The sequence below is a fragment of the Propithecus coquereli genome, unplaced genomic scaffold (genome assembly GCF_000956105.1).
Source record: "Propithecus coquereli isolate 6110/MARCELLA unplaced genomic scaffold, Pcoq_1.0 Scaffold10, whole genome shotgun sequence".
In the NCBI taxonomy this organism is placed as follows: domain Eukaryota; kingdom Metazoa; phylum Chordata; class Mammalia; order Primates; family Indriidae; genus Propithecus; species Propithecus coquereli.
Window position 1 is genome coordinate 1,289,849 of NW_012133858.1, and position 26,297 is coordinate 1,316,145.

The following is a 26,297-nucleotide window of genomic DNA, read 5'->3' on the forward strand; positions in this document are numbered from 1 at the left end:
TGGTTTCTGACATCAGAAGGGCCTTCAGCAGTGACCTCTGCTGTGCCCTTCTTATTGCCATACTCCTTCCGGGTGGCAGCAGCGCTGCAGCAGTAGGATCGCGGGCACAAGGGGAAGCAAGGGCCGGCCCCTCCAAAGTCGTTTTACCCTTGTCTTCAGCCTCGTTGCCATGGCCCAGCGCCTCCTCGGGGTTGTTGCTGTAGAGTGTAGTGGTTCAGGGCATGGATTCTGGGAGCTAGTCCTACTTTCCATCCCAGCTCTGCAGCCCTTGCGCAAACTATTTAACCTCTCTAATGCCCTAACAGCTGCGTAAAACAGGCATGTAGATAGTATTCACCTCACAGTAACTGTTCAGAAAGGACAATCCTGGCCCTGCTGGATCACAGCAGGGTGTTTAGATTTAGGGAGCGCCAGGCAAGTGCTCTGCCCTATGCCTGGCCCCTGGCATGCCTCGAAACAGCTCCATGTGGTTTCTGCCACTCCTTTGGATGAAGAGGCCACATGGGACCCTGGAACCCCCCTTGTTCCAGGCTCAGCTCTGCCACTTCCACCATCAGGGCTCATTTTCTTTTTCTACTATTCAGTCTCTTCATTTGTGAATTCAGGAAGTTGAACATCTATTCTTTTTTTTTTGAGACACAGTTTCCCTCTGTCACCCAGCTAGAGTGCAGTGACATCATCATAGCTCACTGCAACCTCAAACTCAGGTCCCACATACCTGGGACTACAGGCATGTGCCACCACGCCGGGCTAATTTTTTTATTTTTTGTAGAGACAGGATCTCGCTCTTGCTCAGGCTGGTCTCAAACTCCTGGACTCAAGTGATTCTCCCGCCTTGGCCTCCCAAAGTGCTAGGATCATAGGCGTGAGCCACGGTGCCTGGTTTGAACATCTGTTCTTAGAGGCTGGGCTTTACTTCTAGTCCCAAGATTCTGTGAAAGTGTAATATCGTCCAGAGCAAACTCCATCTTTCTCCATTCTGTGCATTAAATGTATATGTACCATGTATTGTTGGCTCAGCTCGGTGGCCGGCACTGGGGCTTCAAAAACGTAGAGAAGGTCTTTGCTCTCAAGTCACTCAGAATCTTCCTAGGAAGACAAACAAGTTCACAGTTCCAATACAATGAGGGCTTTGTGGCCACCTGGAGATGAAAGACTGCTGCCTTGGTTATCACTAACATTTTATAAGGGGAAATGGGAGAGGTACAGGAAAGTTTCCTGATCATGTTTGGCTCTGAGAGGAAGGACAGTGTGTTTCAATGCTCCCTGGTTAAAATAAAAAAAAAAAAAAAAAGAGAAAGGAAAAAGGAAAGTGTATTTATTTTCATTGAGAAGAAGAAACTGAAAACTCTGGAGTTTGAATAAACAGGAAGACTTTATTTTTCTTTTACAGGTCATGAGGCCAGTTAATGATTAGTGAGACCCGAGTGGACGTTTGGTGAGAGGTCCGGCTGTGGGTCTCCTCAGCCTAAGGCGTTAGGACTTCCCGCTCAGCAATGCCCCCAGGCCCTTGGGGGAGACGCTTCTGCTTGTGGGGGCTCTTTCTGTGGCTCCGCGGCAGCGTTGGAAGCTCAGGTAAGGGGGACGCTCAGGCCTGGGGTGGGACTTACATCAGTCAATGATCCTATTTCTCAAACTACTTATGGAGGGCTAACTGCTGGAACGTCCCCTAAAAGCCCTTTGCCTCTCCTGAGGTGAATTTAAAACAGGGGAAAAACCCTACTATCATAAGAGGAATGATGGTAAACAGGACACTTTCTCAGGTCACAGAAATTTAACTTCTCCTCGTTGTTTGACTCATTTTTCTAAAAGCCATATTACAATCATTTTTGCCTCACACAAGCCGGGGTGACTCTAAGAAAATAAAATTTGATTAATTCCAAAATATTCATTTTCACCCTATATATATCCACTGTTCCAAGATATAGTTAATGTTAAAATTTGAATTTTCCAAACTAATAATGATTTTGTTTGTCATTGAGATTGTTAGATGTCCTTTTCTTTTTTTCTCATTTCTTTTTCTTTTCTTTTCTTTTTTTCTTTTTTCTTTTATTTAAGGCTGGTCAAGTGAAGCAGTGGGAGTGGAGAAGGAACAAAGGAATCTGTAACTGGTTGTGATCAGTTAGTTGTAAACACCACTGCTCTTGGACCAACCTAGATGTCCTTTTTAATCCTGTGACCCAACTCAAGTTCAGGCTTGTCCTCCGTCTTAGCTGACGACTAGTGCCTGCTAACCACAGATGCCCGTTAGCATGACTTCCCTCAGATGCCATTTGCATTGTATCTTTCCCCTGGTAAAGAATCAGAAGACACGGGTTCTCGGAAGACTCTCCCCTCCCCCGAGCAGTGGCCCCATTCTCAGAAAGGTCCCCTCCCTCGGCACCCAACAGCAGATCTTCCCCATAAGACGTTTAATTCTCATTCCCCAGCTCTAGAATATGCTATGCTTCTGCCTGGAGTTGCTCGCACTCCCTTTGGGTTAATTTCTGTTCTTCACGTCTTCCAAGGGGGCTTCCATGACCGTATCTTCCTTGCAACTCATCATTCCTCTGTTCACACCCCTCCCTGCTCCAAAGTTCAACTTGCATGAGTGTGTACACTCCCTGCATCCGTGGGTGGCTTTTTATTTTTGACATTAAAAAGAGAAACGAAACATTTATTTAAAAATAGTTTTAGATTTATAGAACAATTGGACATACACCACAGTGAGCTTTCATATAGTCCATACACATTGCCCCTTATTAACTGCTTACGTTACATGGGTGGCTTTTTAAAGGTGCTGCTCAGCTTCACGTGTGGTCTCTCCTTCTGTAATCATTTGTCCCTGCCCTAGTGCCTAACACCTCTAGCAGGGGGTAACCATAACAGAGAGAAACTATTCTAGAACCAGGGAAGCCCGTCTGCCCAGTTCTTTCCCAGGGAATTATGGTGCCCACTTCCTAGAATACTCTCTTTCTCTTTAACACCTTTCATTTCTTTTGACAAAACAGTATTCTAGGAGGGGCACAGTAGCTAATGCCTATAATCCTAGCACTCTGTCCTTGGTGATCTTAGTCTGATTGAGCTAGCCCATAATATTTAGAAGAAAATACGAGAGAGTATCTTATGGGAAAATTGCTTAAACGAGACACCAGAAGCACACATCATAAGATAAAAGATTGATAAATTTCATTCTATAAGCTTTTGTATAAAAACACAAGCAAAAAATAAAAATAAAAAAAGTCATAGGCTAAAAAAAGTCTTTTTGCAATACATATTATAAACAAAGGATTTGTGTCAAGAATATATAAAAAACCTGACACAAATCAATGAGATAAAATGAGCAGGTCAGTAGAAGAGTGAACAAACTACATGAACAAGTTTCATAGAAAAGGAAATCACAATATATGAAAAGAAGTTCAACTCTACTAATTAGCACTAAAGGGCAAGTTAAAATGACAAAGAGGTAGTATTTCATTCCCATCAGATTGGCAAAAATTAAAAAAATCTGACAACACTAAATACCAGTGAGAGGGGAAACAGGATCCTGTGTCTTTCTGGTGGGGATATAAATTGTATCGACTGCTTTGGAGAGCAATTTGGCTATACTGGTAAACTGCCTTGGGACCCAGTGATTCCATTTTCAGAAACCACCTTAAACTTTTCACGTTGTAGTGGGGTGGGGAACCTCCAACCTCAAGGGGACATGGGGCTCTCTAGATCCCCAAGTACAGCCCCTCCACCAAATCCAAACTTCCCTTTATTAAGAGGATCTGTGCTGTAAAACTTGGATTCAGTCAAAGGCCACAGTCAAAGATCCAGAAGGCCACGTGTAGTCCGAAGGCAGCAGGGGACTATATTGTCATATTATTTACTGAACATTCTTATATCTTAAAATTATTTCATAATTTTTTTAAAATTCACCCATAAAAGAGCAAAAAAAAAAAAAGGAATGAAATACATTAAAATGTTAAAATATATTTGTGTCTGGATGGTGGGCTACAGACAATATTTATTTTCTTCCATCTGCTTTTATGTATTGTCTAAACTTTCTGTGATAAGTCTCTGTTACTGTTTTTAAAAATTCAGAACGGTACAAAGAAGAAAGGGGTGCTGGTGCTGGAGACAGTTCACAGTCTCTCTACCTGGATAACCCCTGCTGATCCCTAAAAAGTAAGGTTAGAAATCTTACACTTACCTGTCCATACTTCTTCTACCCAAAGGTAAATTCTCCTTACATTTTCTTGGATTCTTTTCAGGAAAAAAGTGTATACATAAACAGACACAGATGGCATATACTTATATGTCCCTTTGTATTGCTTTTGTAGTAGAAAATACCTAGAATTTAGCCAGAGAGAAAAGAATTTTATTTTGCAAGTTTAAAAACACTGGGGCTTGAAGATTGTGCCAATTTAAACAGGAATACAAATCAGATAGCACATATGACTCTTTGGAGAGAAGGAAAGTGGTGAAAGGGAGGAAAGGCCTTAGAACCGCTTCTAGGACACTTGTTTTTTCTTTTTTTTGAGACAGGGTCTTGCTCTGTTGCCCCAACAAGAGTGCCTCAGCCTGCTGAGTAGGTAGGACTACAGTCATGCCACAATGCCTGGCTAATTTTTCTATGTTTTGTAGGGATGGGGTGGGGGCGGGGGGGGATTTCTTGCTCTTGCTCAGGCTGGTCTTGGACTCCTGACCTCAAGTGATCTTCCTGCCTGGCCTCCCAGAGTGCTAGGATTACAGGCGTGAGCCACCGCACTCAGCTGTTTATCATTTTCTTTCTGGTATTGCCCTTGTCTGGTTTTTTGTTTTTTGACAGAGTCTTGCTTTTGTTGCCCAGGCTAGAGTGAGTGCCGTGGTGTCAGCCTAGCTCACAGCAACCTCAAACTCCTGGGCTCAAGCGATCCTCCTGCCTCAGCCTCCTGAGTAGCTGGGACTACAGGCATGCGCCACCATGCCCGGCTAATTTTTTTCTGTATATTTTTAGTTGTCCGATTAATTTCTTTCTATTTTTGGTAGAGACAGGGTCTTGCTCTTGCTCAGGCTGGTCTCGAACTCCTGAGGTCAAACTCAAACAATCCGCCCGCCTCGGCCTCCCAGAGTGCTAGGATTACAGCATGAGCCACCGCACCCGGCCCTTGTCTGGTTTTGATACTGGGTTGTTATAGCCTCATAAAATAAGTTTCTATTCTATGAAACAGCTTATATCATGTAGAGGTTATTTGTACTTTAAAGATTTGGTAGAGTTTTCATATAAAACTGTCTGTCTCCAGTATATTTGATGGCTAGAGAAAACTCTTGGTTGCCAATTCAATTTTCTGATTTTATGAGGTTTATGTGGGTTTTCTAGTTCCTCTTGAGTCAGTTCCAGTAAATTATATTTTTCTGGAAAAGTATCCATTTGTTTTAAGTTTTTCAATGTATTTGGGAATTATTAAAAATATGTTTTAATCCTTGATGTTCTGCAGTTATTCTTTGGTCTGCCTAGTATAGCTTTGTTTATTTATTTATTTATTTTTATTTTACTCATTACCCTGAGAACAATTTTTGATTGGAGCACTCATGCTTTTTTTAAGTTACAGAAAATTCTTAGCAATTAACTTTTCAAATACTGCTTTTTCTCCCATTCTCTTCCTTTAGAGCAGTGATCCCCAACCTTTTTGGCACCAGGGACTGGTTTCATGGAAGACAATTTTTCCATGGACCAGGGAGTCGTAGGGGGATGGTTTCAGGATGATTCAAGCGCATTATATTACTGTACACTTTATTTCTATTATTATTACATTGTCACTTGCTGCTCACTGATAGGGTTTTGATATGAGTATGCAATTGATTTATTATGGTCTCTGTGCAAACCTCTCTGCTAATGATCATCTGTACTTGCAGCTGCTCCCCAGCACCTTCATTGCTGCCTCAGTTCCACCTCAAATCATCAGGCAGTAGATTCTTATAAATAGCTGCAACCTAGATCCCTGGAATGCGCAGCTCCCGGTAGGGTTTGCGCTCCTGTGAGAATCTAATGCCGCCACTGATCTGACAGGAGGCGGAGCTCCAGCAGCGATGCCAGTGATGGGGAGCGGCTGTAAATACAGATGAAGCTTTGCTGGCTTGCCTGCTGCTCACCTCCTGCTGTGCAGCCCCATTCCTAACAGGCCAGGGGACTGGTACTAAGTAAACTTTTTATTTATTTATTTTTAATTAATTTTTTTTTTTTGAGACAGAGTCTCACTCCGTTGCCCTGCGTAGAGTGCCGTAGTGTCATCACAGCTCACTGCAACCTCAAACTCCTGGGCTCAAGGGACCCTCCTGCCTTGGCCTCCTGAGTAGCTGGGACTACAGGCACGTGCCACCATGCCTGGCTAATTTTTTCTATTTTTGGTAGAGATGGGGTCAGACTCTCGCTCAGGCTGGTCTCAAACTCCTGACCTCAAGTGATCCTCCTGTCTTGGCCTCCCAGAGTGCTAGGATTACAGGCATGAGCCATCACACCTAGCCTCTAAGTAAACTTTTTATTAAAGTACAACATATATACAGAAAAGTTCACAAATTCCTACTACACAGATTAATAAATTTTTAGAGTGAATTCACCTCTGTAACCATCATCCAGACCAAGGAATGAAACATTACCAAGGTCCTAAAACTCATCCCATATGCCCCCTCTTAGTCACTACCACTGCAAAGATGACTACTACCTTGGCATCTAACATATTAGATTAGTTTCATTTTAATTTTTCATTTTAACTTTTTCATTTTAATTTTTCAATGAAAAGTTTGGTTGTGGCCTCTCTCCTTCCCCCTCCCCCAGCCCCTCACCAACCCCCAATCTCTCAGCTCTCCCAGCCAGCTCCCACCTCTCCATCTTCACAGTCTCCTCCAGCCAGGGAGTCAGACAGCTCCTGTCTCAGCTCCTGTTAGCCAGGCCTGGTCTTTCTATCCTGCCTCCCTAAATAAAGCTACAGCTCTAGGCAGCAAGTCAATTGCTGTGTTTTGTTTGTTTGTTTTTGTTTTTGCCCTTCCTTTCATGGGTTGAAAAGCTCCTCTCCATCACTGGCTACAAGGTGAGCCTGGTGCTGGTCCTCACATCTGACCTTAGCAGAGCTGAATTCTTATAACCACTGCCTTCTCCCAGACCTGGCACCAAGCGCCATGTTGCATTTCTGTTCTTTTTCTTTTTCATGGAGATAGCATTTTTATATCTGAGATCCTCAGTGTCTTTTCATCTCTCCCTTTTGATACTCACCTGTCATTGCTCTTCAGTTGGAGTGATGGTTGGGGAGAGGCAGTATCTGGATGTGATTCACTCTGCCATACTCCATGCTCTTGAAGGATTGACAGTTCTATCGTCTTCAAATGTTGGCAACTTTTTTCTCTCCCTCTCTAAACTTTATAACCTTTGTCCCTTTGTATTGTCTTCTTTTACTGACTAGGGCTAGGACAAAGAATACAATATTTAATAGAAGCAGTGATAACAGACATTGGTGTTTGTTCCCAGTTCTAAGTGGCATGCTTCCAATGTTTCACCAGTAAGTCTGATCCTTAGGCTTTTGGTAGCTATCCTTTCCTATGTTAAGGAGTGTTGGGTGTTGAATTTTGTCAAGTATTCTTTTTTATGCCTCTGTTGAGATGATCATTTGGTTTTTCTTCTTAGGTTGTTCATATATCAATTATATTAATACATTTTCTAATATTAAAACATCCTTTGATTCTTTGGATTTGACCTTGCTTGTCCATGAAGTACTTTTTTTTTTCTCATTCTGTTGCCCTGGCTAGAGTGCAGTGGTGTCATCATAGCTCACTACAGCCGCAAACTCCGGGCTCAAGCAACCCACCTACCTCAGCCTCCTGAGTAGCTGGGACTATAGGTGCATACCACCACGCCTGGCTAATTTTTTTCTATTTTTTTGTAGAGACAGGTCTCACTCTTGCTCAGGCTGATCTCGAACTCCTGACCTCAAGTGATCCTCCTGTGTTGGTCTCCCAGAGTGTTAGGATAACAGGCCTGAGCCATTGTACCTGGTCCATGATGTACTTTTTGTTCTTGTTATCCTTGATGAATTTAGATTTGCTGAACTTTTATCTAGGACTTTTTGTGTCTATGTTTAGAAGTGAAAGTGGTCTTTAGATTTTCTTTCTCCTCTTTGTCCAGTTTTGATATTTTGGTTATTCTCACAGTTGGGAATCTGTCTCCCTCCTATTTGTATTGCCTGGAACAATATATATACAATAAGGACTTCAGGATTTGTAGAACTCCCTGGAAAACTGTCTTGCCTATTAGAGCTTTTTGACAGATAGATTTAAAACTACTGTTTCAACTCCTTTATGCTACAGTTTTATATTTGATTTTCTGGTTTTTTTTCTTGAGTAAGTTTTGGTAAGTTCTATTTTTCTAGGAAATTATCCATTTTCTAGAAAAATATTCATATTTTCAACATTTGGGTGGGTATAAACATGTTCTTTTATGGTTTAAAAAATCTACTGTGTCTGTATTTATATCCCCTTTTTACTCTTTACTTGTGACCTCCCTCTTTTTTCCTTACTCTGCCTTATCAAAAGCACATCTAGTTCATTATTCTTTTCAATGGACCAGCTTTTGGGATTTGTTGTATTGGGAGGTACTATTCTAGGCAGCAGATTGAACAAAATAGATAAAAATCCCTGCCTTGTAGGAAAGTACATTCTTTTTTTTTTTTTTTTTTTTTTTTACAGAGTCTCACTGTGTTGCTCAGGTTAGAGTGCCGTGGCGTCATCCTAGCTCACAGCAACCTCAAACTCCTGGGCTCAAGCAATCCTCCTGCCTCAGCCTCCCGAGTAGCTGGGACTACAGGCACATGCCACCATGCCCGGCTAATTTTTTCTATGTATTTTTAGTTGTCCAATTAATTTCTTTCTATTTTTAGTAGAGACGGGGTCTCGCTCTTGCTCAGGCTGGTTTCGAACTCCTGAGCTCAAACAATCCGCCCACCTCGGCCTCCCAGAGAGCTAGGATTACAGGCGTGAGCCACCGCGCCCGGCCAGAAAGTACATTCTAATGGGGCAGACAGTCAATGAACAATGAGTATAATCAATTAGTAAATTCCATAGTAGATTAGAAGGGGATGATTGCTAAACAAATAAATTGATCAGTGTCAGGAAGATTGAGAGAAATGAAGTGAGGGGCATAAGCAGGTTACAATTGAAATAGGACTGTTAGAGCAGCAAAGGTGGCATATGACAAGTAAAGACTTGAGAGGAAAAGGGAATGAGCCATGTAGGTACCTGAATGAAACACATTCCAGGCAGAAGGCACAGCCAGTGCAAAGACCTCCCCAGGAACCTGTCCTGGCGGAGGGAGAGCAAGGAAGACTCCTGGCTGGAACAGAGTGAGCGATTGATTGATAAGACAAAGGGCTCTCAGAGCAGGCTGATCAGATCACAGAGGGCCTTGTAGTCATTGTTAGGACTTCAGATTTTAATCTGAATGAAAATCCTTGGCGACTTTTGCACAGAGATGTGATATGATTTACTTTTTAAAAAGATAAATCTGGTTACTGTGTTGCAAATAGACTGAAGGGGCCAAGAGTGAGGACGGGAAAAGCAGTTATGGGGTAGGGCAGTAATTTTGGGAGATAATGGTGGCTGGGATCAAGGTGATAACAGCGTGGGTAGTTAGAAGGGCTGGATTCTGAATATTTTATTCTGATGGTCAAGCCAACAGGACTCACTTACCATTTATATGTGGGATGTGAGGGAAAGGGAAGACTCAAAGACGTCTCTAGCAAGTTTGGCCGGAGAAACTACAATGACTGAGTTGCTAACAACGTTGTTCATATTTCATTGTTTTCTGTTCCTTTAGTTTCAACTATTATCTTTATATTTCTTTCCCTGTACTTTATCTGGAGTTGCTGTGGTGTTCTTTTCTGAGTTAAGAGATTAATTTACCTAATCTAAATGTTTCCCATTTTCCCACTAACGTTTGTGTGTAAGATTATGTATTAAGATTTTAAAGAGGTTTTTTTTTGGTTAGCAAACAGTGATGCATGAATTGGGCATCTCCAGACTGCAAGTTTCTCAGGACTCCACCAAAGTGGCATGAGGAGAACATTTTACAAGGCGCATGTGGAGCAAGACAAAGAAGATATTTGATGGGTTAAAGTGGAGCAGTAGGCTGGGTGTGGTGGCTCACGCCTGTAGTCCCAGCACTTAGGGAGGCTGAGGTGGGAGGATCTTTTGAGCCGGGAGTTAGAGGCTATAGTGAGCAATGATTGTGCCGCTACACTCTAGCCTGGGTGACAGAGCAACACCCTGCCTCAATCAATCAGTCATTCACTCAATGGAGCAATAGCCTAAGGCCCCTAGTGAGAGGTTGCTTGGCGCTTCTGACTGGTAAACCTTAAGTTTCCTTTTCCTAGGGTACAACTGTTCACCATGAGTTGGGGTTTAGTTAAGCTTCTCTAGGAACTCAAGCACTAGAGCTGCCTCAGTCTAATGGCCTCCCAATTCATTATCTTAATGCCTCTAAGTGCTGTTTTAGCCATTCTTTGCAAGTTATGATATGTACTCATTTTATTGTCATTTAGTTTTTAATATTCTCTAGTTCCATTGTGATTATCCTGTAACTCATTCATTGCTTAAAAGGGTGGTTTTACATCTCCAAATGTATTTTAAAAGACCTTTTTTTATTGATTTTTTTTTCCTTTTTTTTTGAGACAGGATCTCACTCTGTCACCCAGGCTGGAGTGATCGCAGTGGTGCGATCATACCCACTGCAACCTCAAACTCCTGGGCTGACGTGATCCTCCCGCCTCAGCCTCCTGAGTAGCTGGGACTACAGGCATGCGCCACCACACTTGGCTAATTCTTTGTAGATGTGGGATCTCACTATGTTGCCCATGCTGGTCTCAAACTACTAGCCTCAAGCGATCCTCCCACCTCAGCTTCCCAAAGTGCTGGGATTATAGGCATGAGACACTGTGCCCAGCCTTGTTAGTGGTTTCTAATTTTATTACATTTTATTTAGATAATGTGGTCTGGATGATTTTGATTCTTTGATGATTATCTGAGATAGCTTGTGATATATTATGCTCATTTAAAAGGACTCTTAATTCTCTGTTTGATACATCTAGGGTTCCCTATAGGACCAACAGAGCCGATTTATTAATAACGTGGTTCAAATCTCATGCTCAAGCAGAGTCCTTTCATTCTTTCTTTAAATAGCCAAAGGCTGGGGAAGGCAGATACGGTAGTAGACTCAGGCATCTTTGTCTCCCATGTACTGCGGGCTGCACTCTTAGAGGGCTTGATCTCAGGAGTGTCCAAGACCTGGCAGCTCAGAAGAGCTCGGCATGGGGACTGGAGATGAGGTCTGGGACTCAGAAGTGGTGATGGGGAAACCTCAGTGCTGCTCTGGAAGGCCTTGCTGCAGGAGGTATTCTGCAAGGGTGGGGTTCCCACCATTTACTCATATAGCACCATAGCCCAGAGCATCCGAGGCCCATTACCTCTGATGGCAAACAATCTCTCCAGAAACCTAAAGTTGCTGTCTTCCTTGGCAAAGGGCCCACACAAACCAAAGTCTTCAATCTGGACCTTTCCTCTGAACAGCTGATTCTGTGAATTTCTTCATCCTGTGGCAGTAATGCTTGGTAGCTGCCAACAGCACCACAGCTGGGCTGTATGCTGCGGGTCAGCGGGCCGTGCTGCTCCTGCCTGTCTCCCTGTGGGATGTGCGGGAGTCAGGGACCACGCGTCTTCATCACAGAAGTGGACGTGGGGGAAGGATACTGGGTATTAAAGACGGGCCAGATTTTCAGCTCCCTGGGAAGCAGGAGTTTCATGCTGTCTTTTGTGTTCAATATTTTAAAAGGCCCTTCAAGGACCTTGGCCAGAAAATATCAAGTTTAAAGGTATCTATTATAAGGAGCTGTAGAGTAGGTGTCGCTTGTTAAGCTCTTCTCCAAGGGCTGGGCACTGGAAGGCTATGGCCTGGCTCTGGACAACTCGTGAGGACAAGAAGCAATTAGGTTGGAGCAGGGGGTTTGAAATCCTTCTGGGATGCAGTGTTCAGACCAGGGCGAGCCTGGTTCCCAAAGTGACTGCCCATCTGGATGCCCAGGGTTCCTTTTAGAAGTCTCTGTTAGTTTTCTGGGGCTGCCTTGACAAAGTGCCACAGGATGGGTGGTTTAAACAATGGCAATGTATTGGCTCACAGTCACGGAGGCTGGAAGTCTGAAATCAAGGTGTCCGCAGTGTCGGTTCTTTCTGAGGGCCATGAAGGAAGGATCTGCTCCCGGCCTCTCTCCTTGGCTATCTGTAAGAGCTGTCTTCTCCCTGTGTCTTCACATCATCTTCCCTCTGGCTGTGTCCACATTTCTTCTTCTTGTGAGGACACCAGTCATATTGGATTAAGGCCCACTCTGGCAGCATCATTTTACTTTAATTACCTTTGTAAAGACCCTATCTCCAAATACGGTCACATTCTGGGGTATTAGGGGTTAGGACTTCAACATATGAAATTTGGGAGGTGAAACTCAATTCAGCTCATAACAATAGCCATTTCACCATGACATTTAATCTCTCTCCTCTAGTTGAGCAGCATTCATATTCTCTGGTATTTTTTATCATTAGCCATGAAAAATATTCACAGGTTTTGATTACAGAAAGGACACAACCTTTAATAAATGAGTGAGTGATTATTGCCCTAGCTTATTGATGATAAACCCCATGCCTGTAAGCCCCTGTTTCTTTCTTCCTTGTAAGAACAGATGACCTCATTTTGGATGCTTCTTCTTTTGTTTTGTTTTCCTCCAGGGGATGCACCTCATACCCCACAGCCCAACTGCACTGACTTCCAGAACGCCAGGCTCCTTCAAGGCACCCATCTCAATGTCCGGTTTCTCCTCTTTACCCCTTCGGATCCTAGCTGTGGGCAGCTAGTGGAAGAAAGTAGTGACATCCAAAACTCTGGGTTCAATGCCACTCTGGGAACCAAACTAATTATTCACGGATTCAGGTGGGCGCTAACCAACCAACCAATAGAATCTCTCAGCTGAGAACTATCAAGTGACCATAATGCCATAAGAAGTTAGTGAGGAGCAAGAGGAGGAATGGCTTTACTGATGATTACATGTTCCCTCACCCACATCCTGCTTTCTTTGAAGAGGTCTCATGTCAACATGCACACACGTTATGTTGCTTATTCTTGTTGGTCATATACATTACCCCTCCACCCAGTCTTGTCTACACATTCACAGACAGTATATATGTCTGGACACGCCACTCCATACACAGAGGCTCGGTTTCCATATCTGAATTCGAGGGGAGGTTGCAGGGTTGGTCTCAGTGGTCTTCTTTTCCCTGAAGTATGGATTGCATGACATGATTCATCTCAGACAATGAGATCAGAGGCTTTTTGCAGTTGCTCAGAGATAACAGCATGATGCTTTTACCCACGGTTTTATTTCCTCTTCTTCACTTCTTCCTTGATTTCATGATTTATGAAACTGTTTCTCAGGAGCTAGGCACTTCTCTTTTGCAATTTCTCTGATGCCCTGCAGTCCACATTTTGTTGCAATATATTGTCACTGAGTCTCAATTCAATCGCCATCCTTCCTTCCAACGTTTTTCTCCAAAGCTCCCTGACAAGGTTGGAAACAGAAGAAGGTTTCCGGGAGGAAAGAGGGAACGAGTATGGTAAAATGGTAGCACAATGGAGCAAGTAGATTTAGGGGCATCGGATGAAGAGGTAGGCACAAAGGCAGCACATGGAGGATCTCCATTTCCTGAGCCCTGGCCTCACTCTGCCTCTCAGATCCATGGACTCCAGGGACCCAGCCACTTACTTCCTTAGGCATCTCACCTTGTTCTTAAAATCTCTCCTCTAGCAAACCTTACATTCAGCCGCTATCCAAGGCTGAGTGTGTGCCTTTAACCCAGGGCTGGCTAACAGAGCTAGAGAGCTCGTTGGGCTGGGTGCTCTGCCTGTTCCTGAATCTCCCCGACCCCAATGCCTGGTGCACACCCAGGGTGTACTCCTCCATCCACGCAAGCGTGCTCTCGTTGCTTCTCTACTGGGGGCTGTGAAAAAGCCGTCTTTCCTGATCCTAACCTGTTGGGAGAGATTTCTAAAAAAAATTTTCTATCATTCTTCTTTTCCTAGAGAAGTCCTATTACACTGTAAGTTCCAGAAGGATAAGGACTCTATCTTATTTGTCTTTATTTTTTGGAAAGCACCTAGCATACTGCCTGGCCCACAGGTACTCAATAATTGTTTGTTGAATGAATGAATGGGTGAGTGAAAGAAAGAAAAAATGAATGAATTAATATGCACAAGGAAAGAGCCTATATTCTAGAATGAGAATTAAGGTTGCACACATTAACTCTAAGGTACAAAGCTATCTTTTCTTTTCCATGCATAACACAAACGGGGCAGTGCAGTGTCTGTAGTTTTCAGAGTTTATGCATTGCACAAAGATGCCTGACTGAAGGCTGGTGGGGCTGAAATCCAGCCTGCGTTCTGAACCCTGGCATCAGGCTGCATCTACCTGGAACAAAAGGCACCTTTTTATAATTTGCACAAAGGCTCCACATGTGCTGGTGGAAGGTCTGGCAACTTTGGAATTTTGTCCTCCCTGTGCTCAGAGTGCTGTGTGATTTATTCCTCACATCCTCCCTCCCTTAGTTTTGACTTCTTTTCTGGGTTTGAGATACTAGAGGTTTTCAGGACAATGGATAACATCTTGGAGGTAATTTTCCTATCCTTTTTTGGCCCCACATCCAGGGTTTTAGGAACAAAGCCTTCCTGGGTTGACAAATTTGTTAGAGCCCTTCTGCGTGCAGCAGATGTCAACGTGATTGCTGTGGACTGGGTGTACGGGTCTACGGGGATCTACTTCTCAGCTGTGGAGAATGTGGTTAAGCTGAGCCTGGAGATCTCCCGTTTCCTCAGGAAACTTCTGGTAGGTGCAAAAGAGTTTATGGTGAGTTGTGTTTGCTTACGGAGGAGAGAAGCAAAAAGACAGCAAAAAGCACCACACAAGGAGGCTCAGGGTGGAAGCTGAGCCACACAGTGGCCCGTTGGTCTTGGGTTCAAGTCTTGACTTTGTCACCTAGAGTACCGACCTTGGGTAGATCATTGGACCGCTGAGCCTTCGGCTGCTTCTCTGCAAAATGTGCACATAACACAGCGAGCGCAGATGGCCTGGCATTTAGTCACCCCTCAAGAGGGAATGGCTGTGATCCTTACTCACACACAAAGGAAAGCTGTCAGGGTGAGGAGCCTAGGAAGAGAGGAAGTGATTAACAATGACAGCTCTGCCCTTTTTTCCAGAAGCACATGTGGCCAGTGTGTCATGCCCAGGGCCCTTGGCTTCTGAAGCCTTGGGGATAAGTGTGTCACTGTGAAGCCAGCAGCGGCTGTGGCTGACATGTAACTCACTGTCCATGCCTGTCCTAGGCGCTGGGTGTGTCGGAGTCCTCGATCCACATCATTGGTGTTAGCCTGGGGGCCCACGTTGGGGGCATGGTGGGACATTTCTACAAAGGCCAGTTGGGACGAATCACAGGTAATGTTTCTCCCTGCCCATCCTCTCAGGGTTTAGAGATACAGAGATCACCCTGGAAATGCCTCTTCTGAGGGAGTGAAAGGAAGTGTTGACCCTTTGTTTTCAAGATCAAGTCATCTTTTACCACTAAAATTTGTGGTCCTTTTGCACAAAATGGTATTGTATTGGTATTGCACGATCTCTAATATCCGTGTGAGAGGCCATGTATTTCCTTCTGAGCCTCAGTTTCTACATCTATAAAATGGGTTGTAACAGCACATACCTCCCTGGCCCCACTGTGGAAATCACCTTTCGACAGTTTTGTTAAGCACCTGCGGAAGTGTGGAGGACTTTACGCTTCCAGATCCACCCTCAGTCAATAAGGGAGGAGAGTTGCACGAGAAACATCCGAGCTTCCTGGGCCCTCCATGGACAATTCTGAGTCATGTCTACAGAATCGTCAGAAGGGCCCCGGTGGGATGAGACTCAGGTGCCCACAGTGCAGTTACTCGACATTTTGCTCATTCTCTGACTTGTTTTCCCACTCCCTCACCATGCTTTCTGTCACCTTCTCCCAGATAAGCTACTGATACTTTGAATCCTTGTGGCCGGATCTGCCTTTTCTCTGGGGGAAGGAGGAAAGGGATCCAAACCAAGACATGGGAATAGTAGTATCTACTTCACTGTGTTGCTGTGAGGACTAGAGTCTAGAAAACTGTCCAGCACAAAGCCTGGCACGCAGTAACCACTCAGAAAAATTGTAGCTATTGCTGAGTTCAGGGGCGCATGCCTATAGTCCCACCTATTTGGGAGGCTGAGGTGGCAGGATTGCTTGAGGCTAGGAGTTCGAGGTTGCAGTAAGCTACGATCATGCCACTGCACACTCGCCTTGGTGACAGAGCAAGAACCTGTCTCTAAAATAAAATAAAATATTACTTACATTAACTCTTACCTCATTTGGTGTTATCAGGCTCATTTTAGAGCCAGAGAAACAAACTGAGTCAATGAGAGGTTACCTCTGGAGAGATAAGAGTGGGGTTTCCTGGGTTAGTTGGTCCTGAGCTAGTTCTCCCAACCCTGGGGTCCTTGTCAGAAGATTCTATGACCTGAACTGGAAGGGCTGCCAGGGTAGGTTTGTGGTGGAACCATCAGTGTTCCTGTAGCTGAGAGGAAAGGGGCCCCTGACATCAGTCTGTACTCGCAGGCCTGGACCCCGCTGGACCCGAGTACACCAGGGCCAGCCTGGAGGAGCGCTTGGATCCTGGAGATGCCCGCTTTGTGGAAGCCATCCACACAGATACCGACAGTGAGCTGGGGTGACCTTCCTGGCGTGAGGGAATGAGCGCGGGCGGAGGTGGGGGCGTGGAGGCTGGCATCCTGCTGTGTGGCCCTGGGCAGAGGTGCCTGCCCCTCTCTGACTTTCTGTTGTTCGGTGAGGAGTTTACCAGCGTGATATTGCAAGTCTCTTCCACCTCTGTCATTCTGTGACCGCTGAAGAGGATGGATTTATTTTCAGCCACCTAAAGGCAAGAGGACTCTCCCTCATACACTGAAAATGTTTGGTTGGGAGTCTTACTTCTGATTCAGCTCTAAACCTTGTACTGGGGAGAACATGGCTGCCTGGCTGACTTATGGGAAAGTCACGCTGCTTTTTCAGATGGGTGCGCCTGGCCCCAGGGGGCTGGGCCATTCCACTGCCCAGGCGCAGAGGCCTGTCAGGACATCCCTCCTCCCCAGAGGACAAGCCCAGCTCTTCAGTCCAGTGTAGAATGGGAATCCCCTTCCAATAGGGACCGACACAGGAAAGACCCCCCCAACTCTCAATCCATTATGATCAAACTACACTCCTCTGACCAACCGGGAAAGGCAGTGGGCATTCTCGTTCTCTCTACTCCATACCAAATGCCCATGGAGTCTGTGCCAGGCACGGTGCTCAGCGTGGTGGTGCAAGGAGCAATGACTTCAGTCCCTGGCAGGAGGAGGTTGCAGTTCAAGGGAGAGATGTCCAAGTCTCATTCCCTTTGGTCAGACGTCTCCTTTTAGCAACCAAGATCCACAGATTCGTGATTCTGGAAGAAACCAATGCAAGTCATACTGTCCAACCTCTTTCCCACCTTCATTTCACCAATGGGAAACCAAAGCCCACAGGCCTGCCTAGCCATGTTTCATTAATTAACCTTGCTAATTAATAAAGTGAATCTTTTCTTTTCCCAAATTTGCTAAATAGATGACTTATTTGCTCACCATTCATCTGAGCTAGGCCTCTGAGGCCCCTTCAAAGTAGGAGCCTCTTCCCGATATGACTAAAAAAAAATTATTCTATTATTTAATCGGTATTTATTGAACTATGTAGCATGCGCCAAGAACGCTGCAACGAACAAGACATCGAATAAGGTCTCTGCCCATGTGGAGCCTACCGGCTGTGTGGGCAGGCACTCACTCATCTCTTCATTCAGTAATATTTATTAGGCACTCACTGTGTGCCGGGCACTGCGCTAGGTATTGAGGATGCAGCAGAAAAAAAGGCAGGCAAAGGCCCTGCAGGGGTGGAGCTGTCCAAGGAAACAGACAGGATAGTTATACACTGTGATTATTATAGTGAAGGAGATGTGAGAGAGGACGACTTGAGGAGGGTCTACTGCAAACAGGATTACTGGGGAAAGTCTGTCCAGGGAGGTGAGACCTAGCGTATGAGAGGGAGTCAGCTCTGGGAGGAGCTGGGAGAAGAGCATTCTAGGAGGGGAGGGCAGCCAAAGTGAAGGCCTGGACGTGGGAGAGGATGCTGCTTGTCGAGAGACAGGAGAGGACCCCGCGTGTGGCTAGAGTGCAGTGGGGGAGGCAGAGGTACGGAGTGAGGCTGGAGAAGAGGGAGCCAGTCCAGGCCAGCCCTGGCGAGGGTGCCAGTGAGCTCAGGGCCGTGGCTGTGGCTCCTCTGCCGAGAGTGCACCCCAGGTGGCACGAGGGGAAGCCCGGAGGCCCTTAGAGGGTGGTTGCAGCCGTGGTCTGGGTGAGAGATCATGGTCCTTGGGCAAGGATGTGGCAGTAAAGATGGAGAGAAATATATGTTGGGGGTAGGTCTGACGGGATGTGTGGCAGGCAGCATGTGGGCAGGGGGGAAGGGAAAGGCAGGACTCCAGGACAGTTTCTAGGTCATGGCTTAACCCCTGGGTAGATGACATTAAACAGATAACACACAGCCAATGTCTTACGTAGCGAGAGACGATATGACGGAGACAATCGGGGTCTCTGGCACTTGGGCCTGACCCAGTCTGAGGGGTCAGATGAGCTGAGATGGAGGCTCAGGGACGTGGTCACAAGGATGAGACGAGGCTGCAGCCTCTCCCTTAAACTCAGCTCTTGGGCTACATCGTATTTCCACTTAGGAGAGCACAAAAACATATTTTGTGGGAGACTAGAAATGTGGTCCCAAACATATTTATCCAAGCTATTCCTCAAAGGAAAACAGAAACTATTCAATGATGATATTGACCAAGTTTAAAATATTTACTGATTTATAAAAACTCGTGTAAAGGGATTTTAAAAAAAAAAGTTTAGGCAAATATGAGTGTTTTATAAATTGATTCTTCTTTGGTTCCTTTCGGCATGGAAAACCCCATTTAGAAAACCGTCAGTGGGCTTGTGCTGCAAAGTCTCAGCACTTCGGGGTGAGGTGGGCTCTGCTGCCAGTCAGCCCTTATGTGGGACCTGGAAAATATCCCCCTGAAACAAGGAAGTTAATGGAGCTCTGCCTCCTTCCAGATTTGGGTATCCGGATTCCCGTCGGACACGTGGACTACTTTGTCAACGGAGGCCAGGACCAACCTGGCTGTCCCACGTCCATTTACTCAGGTGAGAAAGCCAGAGGGAGTTGGTGTTTGGCTGCCCCAGAGATTGGAATTCACCAGCAGCCTTCGCGTTGAGTCAGCCAGTGTGGGCCACAGAGCGTCCTCCTGATGGCGTCCTTTGCCGTGTCCCACAATGCCTTATTCAGCACATACTGAATGGATTAAGTAAGCCACGTCCAGCTAAGAGCAGATTGTTTAGTTTTCTTATATTCTTCCTATGAATATAGCCAAGATATCAGCATTTTACATGAAAATTTAAAATGCTGATCTCTGTTTACTATTATTATTTTTTGTTTGTTTTCAAGATAGGGTCTCACTCTGTCACCGAGCTAGAATGCTGTGATCTAGCATAGAGGTTATTGAAGCCAATAACCTCTATTTTTCCCTGGACCCTGGTTTGTGACACAGTCCATAGCAGCTGCATCCTCTGTAGAGCCTAGCTGTGGCAGAATCGAGCCAATGTGCCCAAAGCTAGCTAGCTGAAAGATCAATTCATTGCATGATAATTTCACCAACTTTACTAAATCTAACACTTCTGTAAAATTGTTTTCAAGATAATCTTTAAAAAATGCTTTTTGTTTTTTTTTTTTGAAAGGAGTGTCCTCACTCTGTTGCCCAAGAGTGAGTGCCGTGGCGTCAGCCTAGCTCACAGCAACCTCAAACTCCTGGGCTCAAGCGATCCTTCTGCCTCAGCCTCCCGAGTAGCTGGGACTACAGGCATGTGCCACCATGCCCGGCTAATTTTTTCTATGTATTTTTAGTTGTCCGATTAATTTCTTTCTATTTTTTTAGTAGAGACGGGGTCTCGCTCTTGCTCAGGCTGGTCTTGAGCTCCTGAGCTCAAACAATCCACCCGCCTCGGCCTCCCAGAGAGCTAGGATTACAGGCATGAGCCACCGCGCCCGGCCTAAAAAATGTTTTTTAATTTAGTTCTTCTTTTTGTTAGAGATGGGGTCTTGCTATGTTGTCCAGGCTGGCCTTGTACACCTGGGCTCAAGGGCTCTTCCTGCCTCAGCCTCCCAAGTAGCTAGGACTACAGGCACACCCCACCACATCTGGCGAAGACAATTTTTTGAACACATTGAATGAATGTACATTTCTACTCTTCTAAATATATTCTTCTGGAATGTTATTTTTGAATATGTTAATTGAATATGTTCTTCTTAACATTATCTTAAATAATATTGAATTTGTCAAAAGCTAAGCATCAATTATCATTTAGTTTCCTTATATTCTTCTTATGAATATAGACAATGTATCAGCATTTCATGTGAGAGTTGAAAATGCTGATCTGTTTACTATGGCTTTTTTTTTTTTTTTTTTTGACACCAGGTCTCACTCTGTCAGGCTAAGAGTGCAGTGGTGCAATCATTGCTTACTGCAACCTTGAACACATGGGCTCAAGAGATCCTTCTGTCTCAGCCTCCCACGTAGCTGAGACTACAGGCACATGCCATCATGCTCAGCTAATTTTATTTTTTATTTTTTTGTAGAGCCAGGGTCTTGCTGTGTTGCCCAGGCTGGTCACAAACTCCTGATCTCAAGCAATCCTCCTGCCTTGGCCTCTCAAATTATTAGGATTACAGGCATGAGCCACGGCACCTGGCCTCCATTTATTATAAATATGTTTTTAGTCTTTTCTTGCTTTACCAAATTTTGAACATTTTAAGGATTGTTTTGACAATTTTGTTAAATAAACATGAATCTATTTTACCAAATTTACAAGTTTTCCAAAAACACGCCTCTTGTAATAACCTATAAATTTTCCAGCAATTCTGACCAAATGGGATAGTTTACTTGCAATGGCTTTTGAAAATTTTGGTGGCATTTTCATTGACTACTTTTTGTTTTTTCTTCATAACACAATTTGAGAAGAGTTTAGTTTGTCTCTGCCCCAGCTCCCTGGAAGGAGCTTATTCATGGAGAGTGTCCCAACCACAGGGGACAAGAAAGTCAACAGCTCAGCCTCAATTGCAGGGCCCAGAGAGGGGGTCCCAAGGTGCAGGGTGAGTCTGCAGACTCCAGAGCCCTGGAGTTATGTCTCACTACATACTTCTTAGCGCCAGTCAATTCATCCAAGGTGGGTTGCTGCAAACTTAAATAGTAAGCAACAATAGCAACAAACCAAGTTTTTGGTAAATTAGGATATTTGGCAAATTCAGTGTGTCAGTCATTCACCTGAGGCCAGGTGAGCCTCAGCACATTGGATTTAGAGACTGGCTGTGAACTGCTGCTGAGTCCCTTGGTGGTCTCATTGCTGGGTTGGGTATAATAAGCGTGTATGTGTGACAATGACGGTAAAAATATGTACCGATATCCATCTTGCAGTGGAGTCAGCCACTCCAACTCTCTGCACACTCCTGTCATTCTATGAAAGAGGGTTTGCATGACCATGTAAGAATGGGCCTCAAACTGAGCAATTTACTTGATAGATTAAGCTTATGTGCTGCAGGAAAATTAAAAGGAAAAGGGGCAATGCAGGAACCATGTCATTCATGTTTTAAAAATGTGGCTCAGGGAACATCCTGTTTATTTATATCTTGCATAAATATAAAATTCAATAGCCTTCCAGTAAGTAGCGTGGAGGGACTTTCCTTTAGTCTTGACTGAAACCCTGGTTGTGGTTTTTTCTCTGCTCAGGTTACAGTTATCTGATCTGTGATCACATGCGGGCTGTGCATCTCTACATCAGTGCCCTGGAGAATTCCTGCCCACTGATGGCCTTTCCCTGTGCCAGCTACAGGGCCTTCCTTGCTGGACAATGTCTGGATTGCTGTAACCCTTTTCTGCTTTCCTGTCCGAGGATAGGTAAAATCTCATCCCTTTGGCTTTCTTTGACATCTGGGAAAAGTTCAAGTCCTGCCAGTTGTCACCTCTTAATGTCCTGGCCTTCTCTGGTCAAGAAGTCTAGCCAACCGGGGAAAAAGAGAATGAAACGATGAGCGGCTCAGCCTGTTCTCCTGGGAGCAGGCGTTGGCCTCATGCCCCAGCCCTCACCCTCTCTACTGCTGCCTGCTCTGCACACCCGGTCCCACATGCAGGGCCTCGCCTGCAAGTCCAGCCTCAGGACACTCTCCAGAAACATTGGTATGGCCCGAGCCCCTGTCCCTACACTCAGAGCGGATGCTTTCCATAGATCTTTCTTGCTAGGCCAGCCATTCTCCAGATCTTCGCAGACCCTAAGCCCGTGTGTTGTGGGGAGTCCCCTAGAGTGGCACACAGACCCGCTTTAGAGGCGTGAGGTTGTGTGGCCACGTGCCAGCCGGAGGGATGCCTCATTGCTGGGAGGCTTGGGCACCCTCCTGGATGATCCAGGCCTGTCTGAGGAAAGGACTCCAGGAAGGCCATGGGATCTGGCCTCTAACTCACCTGTACAGACCATTGCTGTGAATATCCTGGGGTTATCTGGGATTAAGAGCTCCAGGAAAAAAATCCTGGGTAGTGGAAATGGTCCCTCCCCCTCCCACACTCTCCCCTCTGCGGCTCAGAACTGCAGCGGCCTGTCATGGCTTACATGAATGAAATGGATACCAGCTCGACAAAACGTTAAAGTAGGGTCGCTTCCCACATTCAAACAAGCCAACAGTATTTCCTACTCACTGGGCATACGCAGAGTTTTCCCCATGCGATGGACCCGCAGATGTAACAGCCACCTCACCCCGTCTGCCCGCCTCACCTCTCACTGCACTTTCTCTTGCTCGGAACAGCCCGGGATGCTGACTGCTTGTGCTCCCACGTGTGCGTCACGTCTCCTCACCCCACATGCCTCTGTCCTAACCACACTCTCTGCCCAGGATGACTTTTCCCCACTCGCCACCCACTAGTCTGCAGGTCAAGCACTTCCCGCTTCACTGTGCTCTACTGCACAGGACACAAGTGCCATGAAAACTTCCATCACATAGATCGGTTTTGCAAGTCAGAGACATACTTTCAGATTTCATATAATTACCTACCAAGAATGGGCCAGATTATCTGAAGAGCGTACTTCCTGTTTACATGTGGGTTTATCCCCCACTGGACTGAGTTCGTGGGATCCTGGGCTTCACTCCAGAGTATGGCACATCATGAGCATGCAGTGTAGATGTCTGAGGAAGAAGTGGGTGCACGGATTACTAAATACAGGGCTGGGTGCTGTGGGACCCTGGAATGGCCTCCCGAGGGCTCTGCTGTCTTTGCTTCTCTATTTCCAGGGCTGGTGGAAGAAAGTGGTGTAAAGATAGAGCCCCTTCCCAAGGAAGTGAAAGTCTACCTCATGACCACTTCCAGCGCTCCATACTGCGGTGAGTAGGGGGGAAATGCATGAGCTCAGCTCTGCCCGTGTGCCGGCTGGAAGAGTCCGGGGCTCCGGCTTGCGCTGTGTCCAGCCCAGTGTGTAGCTGAGGTGGGGTGAAGGACGAGGGTGCAGGTATCACAGGAGGTGGAGCAGCAGCTCCTGGTCCAAACCACAACTTGTAGAGTGAGCCCAACCGACGCTCTACAGGTAAGAACGTGGGGGCGTCTTACTGTCCAGGTCCTGATCCTAGTTCCTCCCAGCCCCTGAAATAAGCCCTCCGGTGGGCGTTCTCCCCTGAGCGGTGTTCGGGAGTGCCCTCCGTCCTCCTCGTCCTGCACGCTTCTCTCCCCCTCCTCCGTGGCCATCCTACATGCCTCCCGCCCTGGCAACCTGCCTAAGTCAGGGTCCCAGAGGGATACTGAGCCTTGCGCTCTGCCCTCCGCCCCTGTGCAGACACGTTCCGGCTGCTCACTGTTGCTCCTAAGCACTGCATTTCTTCAAAGATGCCAGTGATTGTAAACAACATGAAAGAAAATTGTGTCTTAGAACCCATGAAATACATGACAAGCCGAACCACCACCCTTCCCTACACTACATGCATCTTAACTAGGGTGATCATACTTCCTGGCTTATGCTTGTTATCCTGGGGTCCTGTCTCTTTATTGTGTGTACAGGACAAAAATATGCTGGTTTAAGTGATAAATTATACAGATACGCGAATTTTAACTGATTTTCTGATCAGCTTGTGTCAAGTGAGTGGAGGGACCTTTGTGGGTACATCTTCGTGGCACTAGAAGGCGGAATGCAGTGTGGTGTGGAGCCCAGAGCTCAGACTTCTCCTCACACAAGCCTGGATTTGAGTCTCAGCTTCTCCACTTACCAGCTGCATGATCAGGAACAAGTTACTTAACTTCTCTGAACCTTTATATGCTTATGCAGAAAATAGGAACAATAACAGTACCTACTTCAAAGCATCAATTGCGAGGATAAAATAAAATAGTCATGAGCATGGTGACTGCAACTCAAGAAGTAATACTTCCCTTCCCTTAGTCCATCAGAGAATTTGGGAGAACAGTTGGGGTGTTTCTACCTTCCTGCCACGGAGAATTCATGGCCATCTCTTAGCAACAAAGTGGGCTACAGAGTCAACTGTGGGCTTTTCACTTGTATTGGCTCATTCGGCCACCCACTGAGATGGAGGAGTGAGGAAAGGGCCTGAGACACCAAGTGACTTGCCCAGGCTGTAAGGGCAGTGAAAGGGTCAGGACTCGACTGCAGGTCTTCTGACTCCCAAATCTAAAGTCTTTCCCCACCACCTGTCTCCACGCTGACTGCTTTGCTCCCTGAGAACCCACTGTCTGCGGCCGTGTTTCTCGGCTACTCTCTGGTCAGCGCCCCATCAAAGCCAGCCTGCAGGGGGTGCTCTGTCTGGAGGTGCAGGCAGTGCCGCCGGGACCAGACCTCCTGGCTTCTACTTCCAGCTCTGGGCAGGTCGCAGCAACCTGAACTGGCTCAGCCGTGTCTGCGCAGCTAAGAATGCACATGGAGGGAAGCCTGGGGAACGCGTGGAGGTTAAACGCACTGTAAGGTCCCTGCTGAGGGAGAGTCACGAGTCTACTGATCAGGAAACCAGAGATACCATGTTTGTAGATAGACACAGATTCTCTCTCTGAAGTAAACCTGTGCTAATTACAATGAGGGGATTTCTACAGCAGGCAATCCCTCCAGCCACGGAGAATATGCTCCTTTCCCAAGTGGAAACTTCTGACAGCTACATGTTAGGCCTTCTGAAACTGGCAAATGAGGAATATAATTGAGATTTCTTAAATTAGCCTCAATTCTCTGAATTTTCAGGAAGAAAGGGAAATTACAGATACTTAGCGTCTGTAATTGACCTGCTGGATAGTGACTACAAACTCCCAGGCCTGGGATTCTTGGGTAGCAGAAGCGTAGAGAAGATGTGTAAAAAGGGAAAAATAAAGTACATTGACATTGTGTTGGCTAAAAAAACAAAAACAAAAAGCAAAACAAACAAAAAAACCAATAGCAGTATATGACAGATCTTTTTTGGCTCTTTCACGATCACACTACCATGATAATGTCACTAAACAGGGAGTGGTGGAACATTGTAGCATTAAAAGTAGTAATAAAAACTAACACTGAATATTTCCTAGGCATAGGAATTGTCCTGAGGACTTTATATGTATTAACCCATTTAAATCTCATTCAGGCCTATGGGTGTCTGTTTTTATTACCCCCAGTTTACACGTGAGGAGACTTAGGGTCTGAGCCCATAGGTCATCTGCTCCACAGCACAGGGCTAAGAGGTAGAGCTGAGATTCCCAACAGCACGGCTGCTCTCGGGGGTGCTTGCTCATCGCACACCTTCTGCCCTCTGGCCCAGTCTCTGATGCGCTTTGGTTTCCTAGTGTATCACAGCCTCGTGGAGTTTTCCTTGCAGAAGCCGAGAAACAAGGACACCAACATCGAGGTCACCTTCCTTAGCAGTAATGTCGACTCCCCGGTCAAGATCACCATGTACGTAAGTGTCCCCCGTGGCTGACCCTTCTCCTTGGGAGTTAGTTGCTTTTCATTTTACACGTGTGCACATGTGGGCATCCCAGGTCAGGCCTGTGTGGTCACTGACAGGGGAGGTGGGCAGCCAACTAGGCTGGGGCAGCACCT

The 26,297-nt window shown here is 45.8% G+C and overlaps 1 protein-coding gene across 2 annotated transcripts in view; it reads left to right on the top strand.

Annotated features, from left to right (window-relative positions):
* Positions 1–1,454: 1,454 nt before the first annotated feature.
* Positions 1,455–26,297, top strand: part of PLA1A (phospholipase A1 member A) — a 29,774-nt gene continuing 4,931 nt past the window's right edge. The window contains exons 1-9 of one of the 2 annotated variants that reach the window (XR_001137388.1): positions 1,455–1,575; positions 12,763–12,964; positions 14,732–14,909; positions 15,407–15,515; positions 16,699–16,800; positions 19,254–19,343; positions 21,980–22,147; positions 23,530–23,619; positions 26,042–26,154. Coding sequence is in view for 1 of the 2 variants with exons in the window: in XM_012642233.1 (XP_012497687.1) it covers positions 1,497–1,575; positions 12,763–12,964; positions 14,732–14,909; positions 15,407–15,515; positions 16,699–16,800; positions 19,254–19,343; positions 21,980–22,147; positions 23,530–23,619; positions 26,042–26,150 (1,127 nt within the window). In the remaining variant the exon portion in view is untranslated. The remainder of the gene's footprint in view (positions 1,576–12,762; positions 12,965–14,731; positions 14,910–15,406; positions 15,516–16,698; positions 16,801–19,253; positions 19,344–21,979; positions 22,148–23,529; positions 23,620–26,041; positions 26,155–26,297) is intronic. The other variant, XM_012642233.1, reaches the window with a different exon arrangement.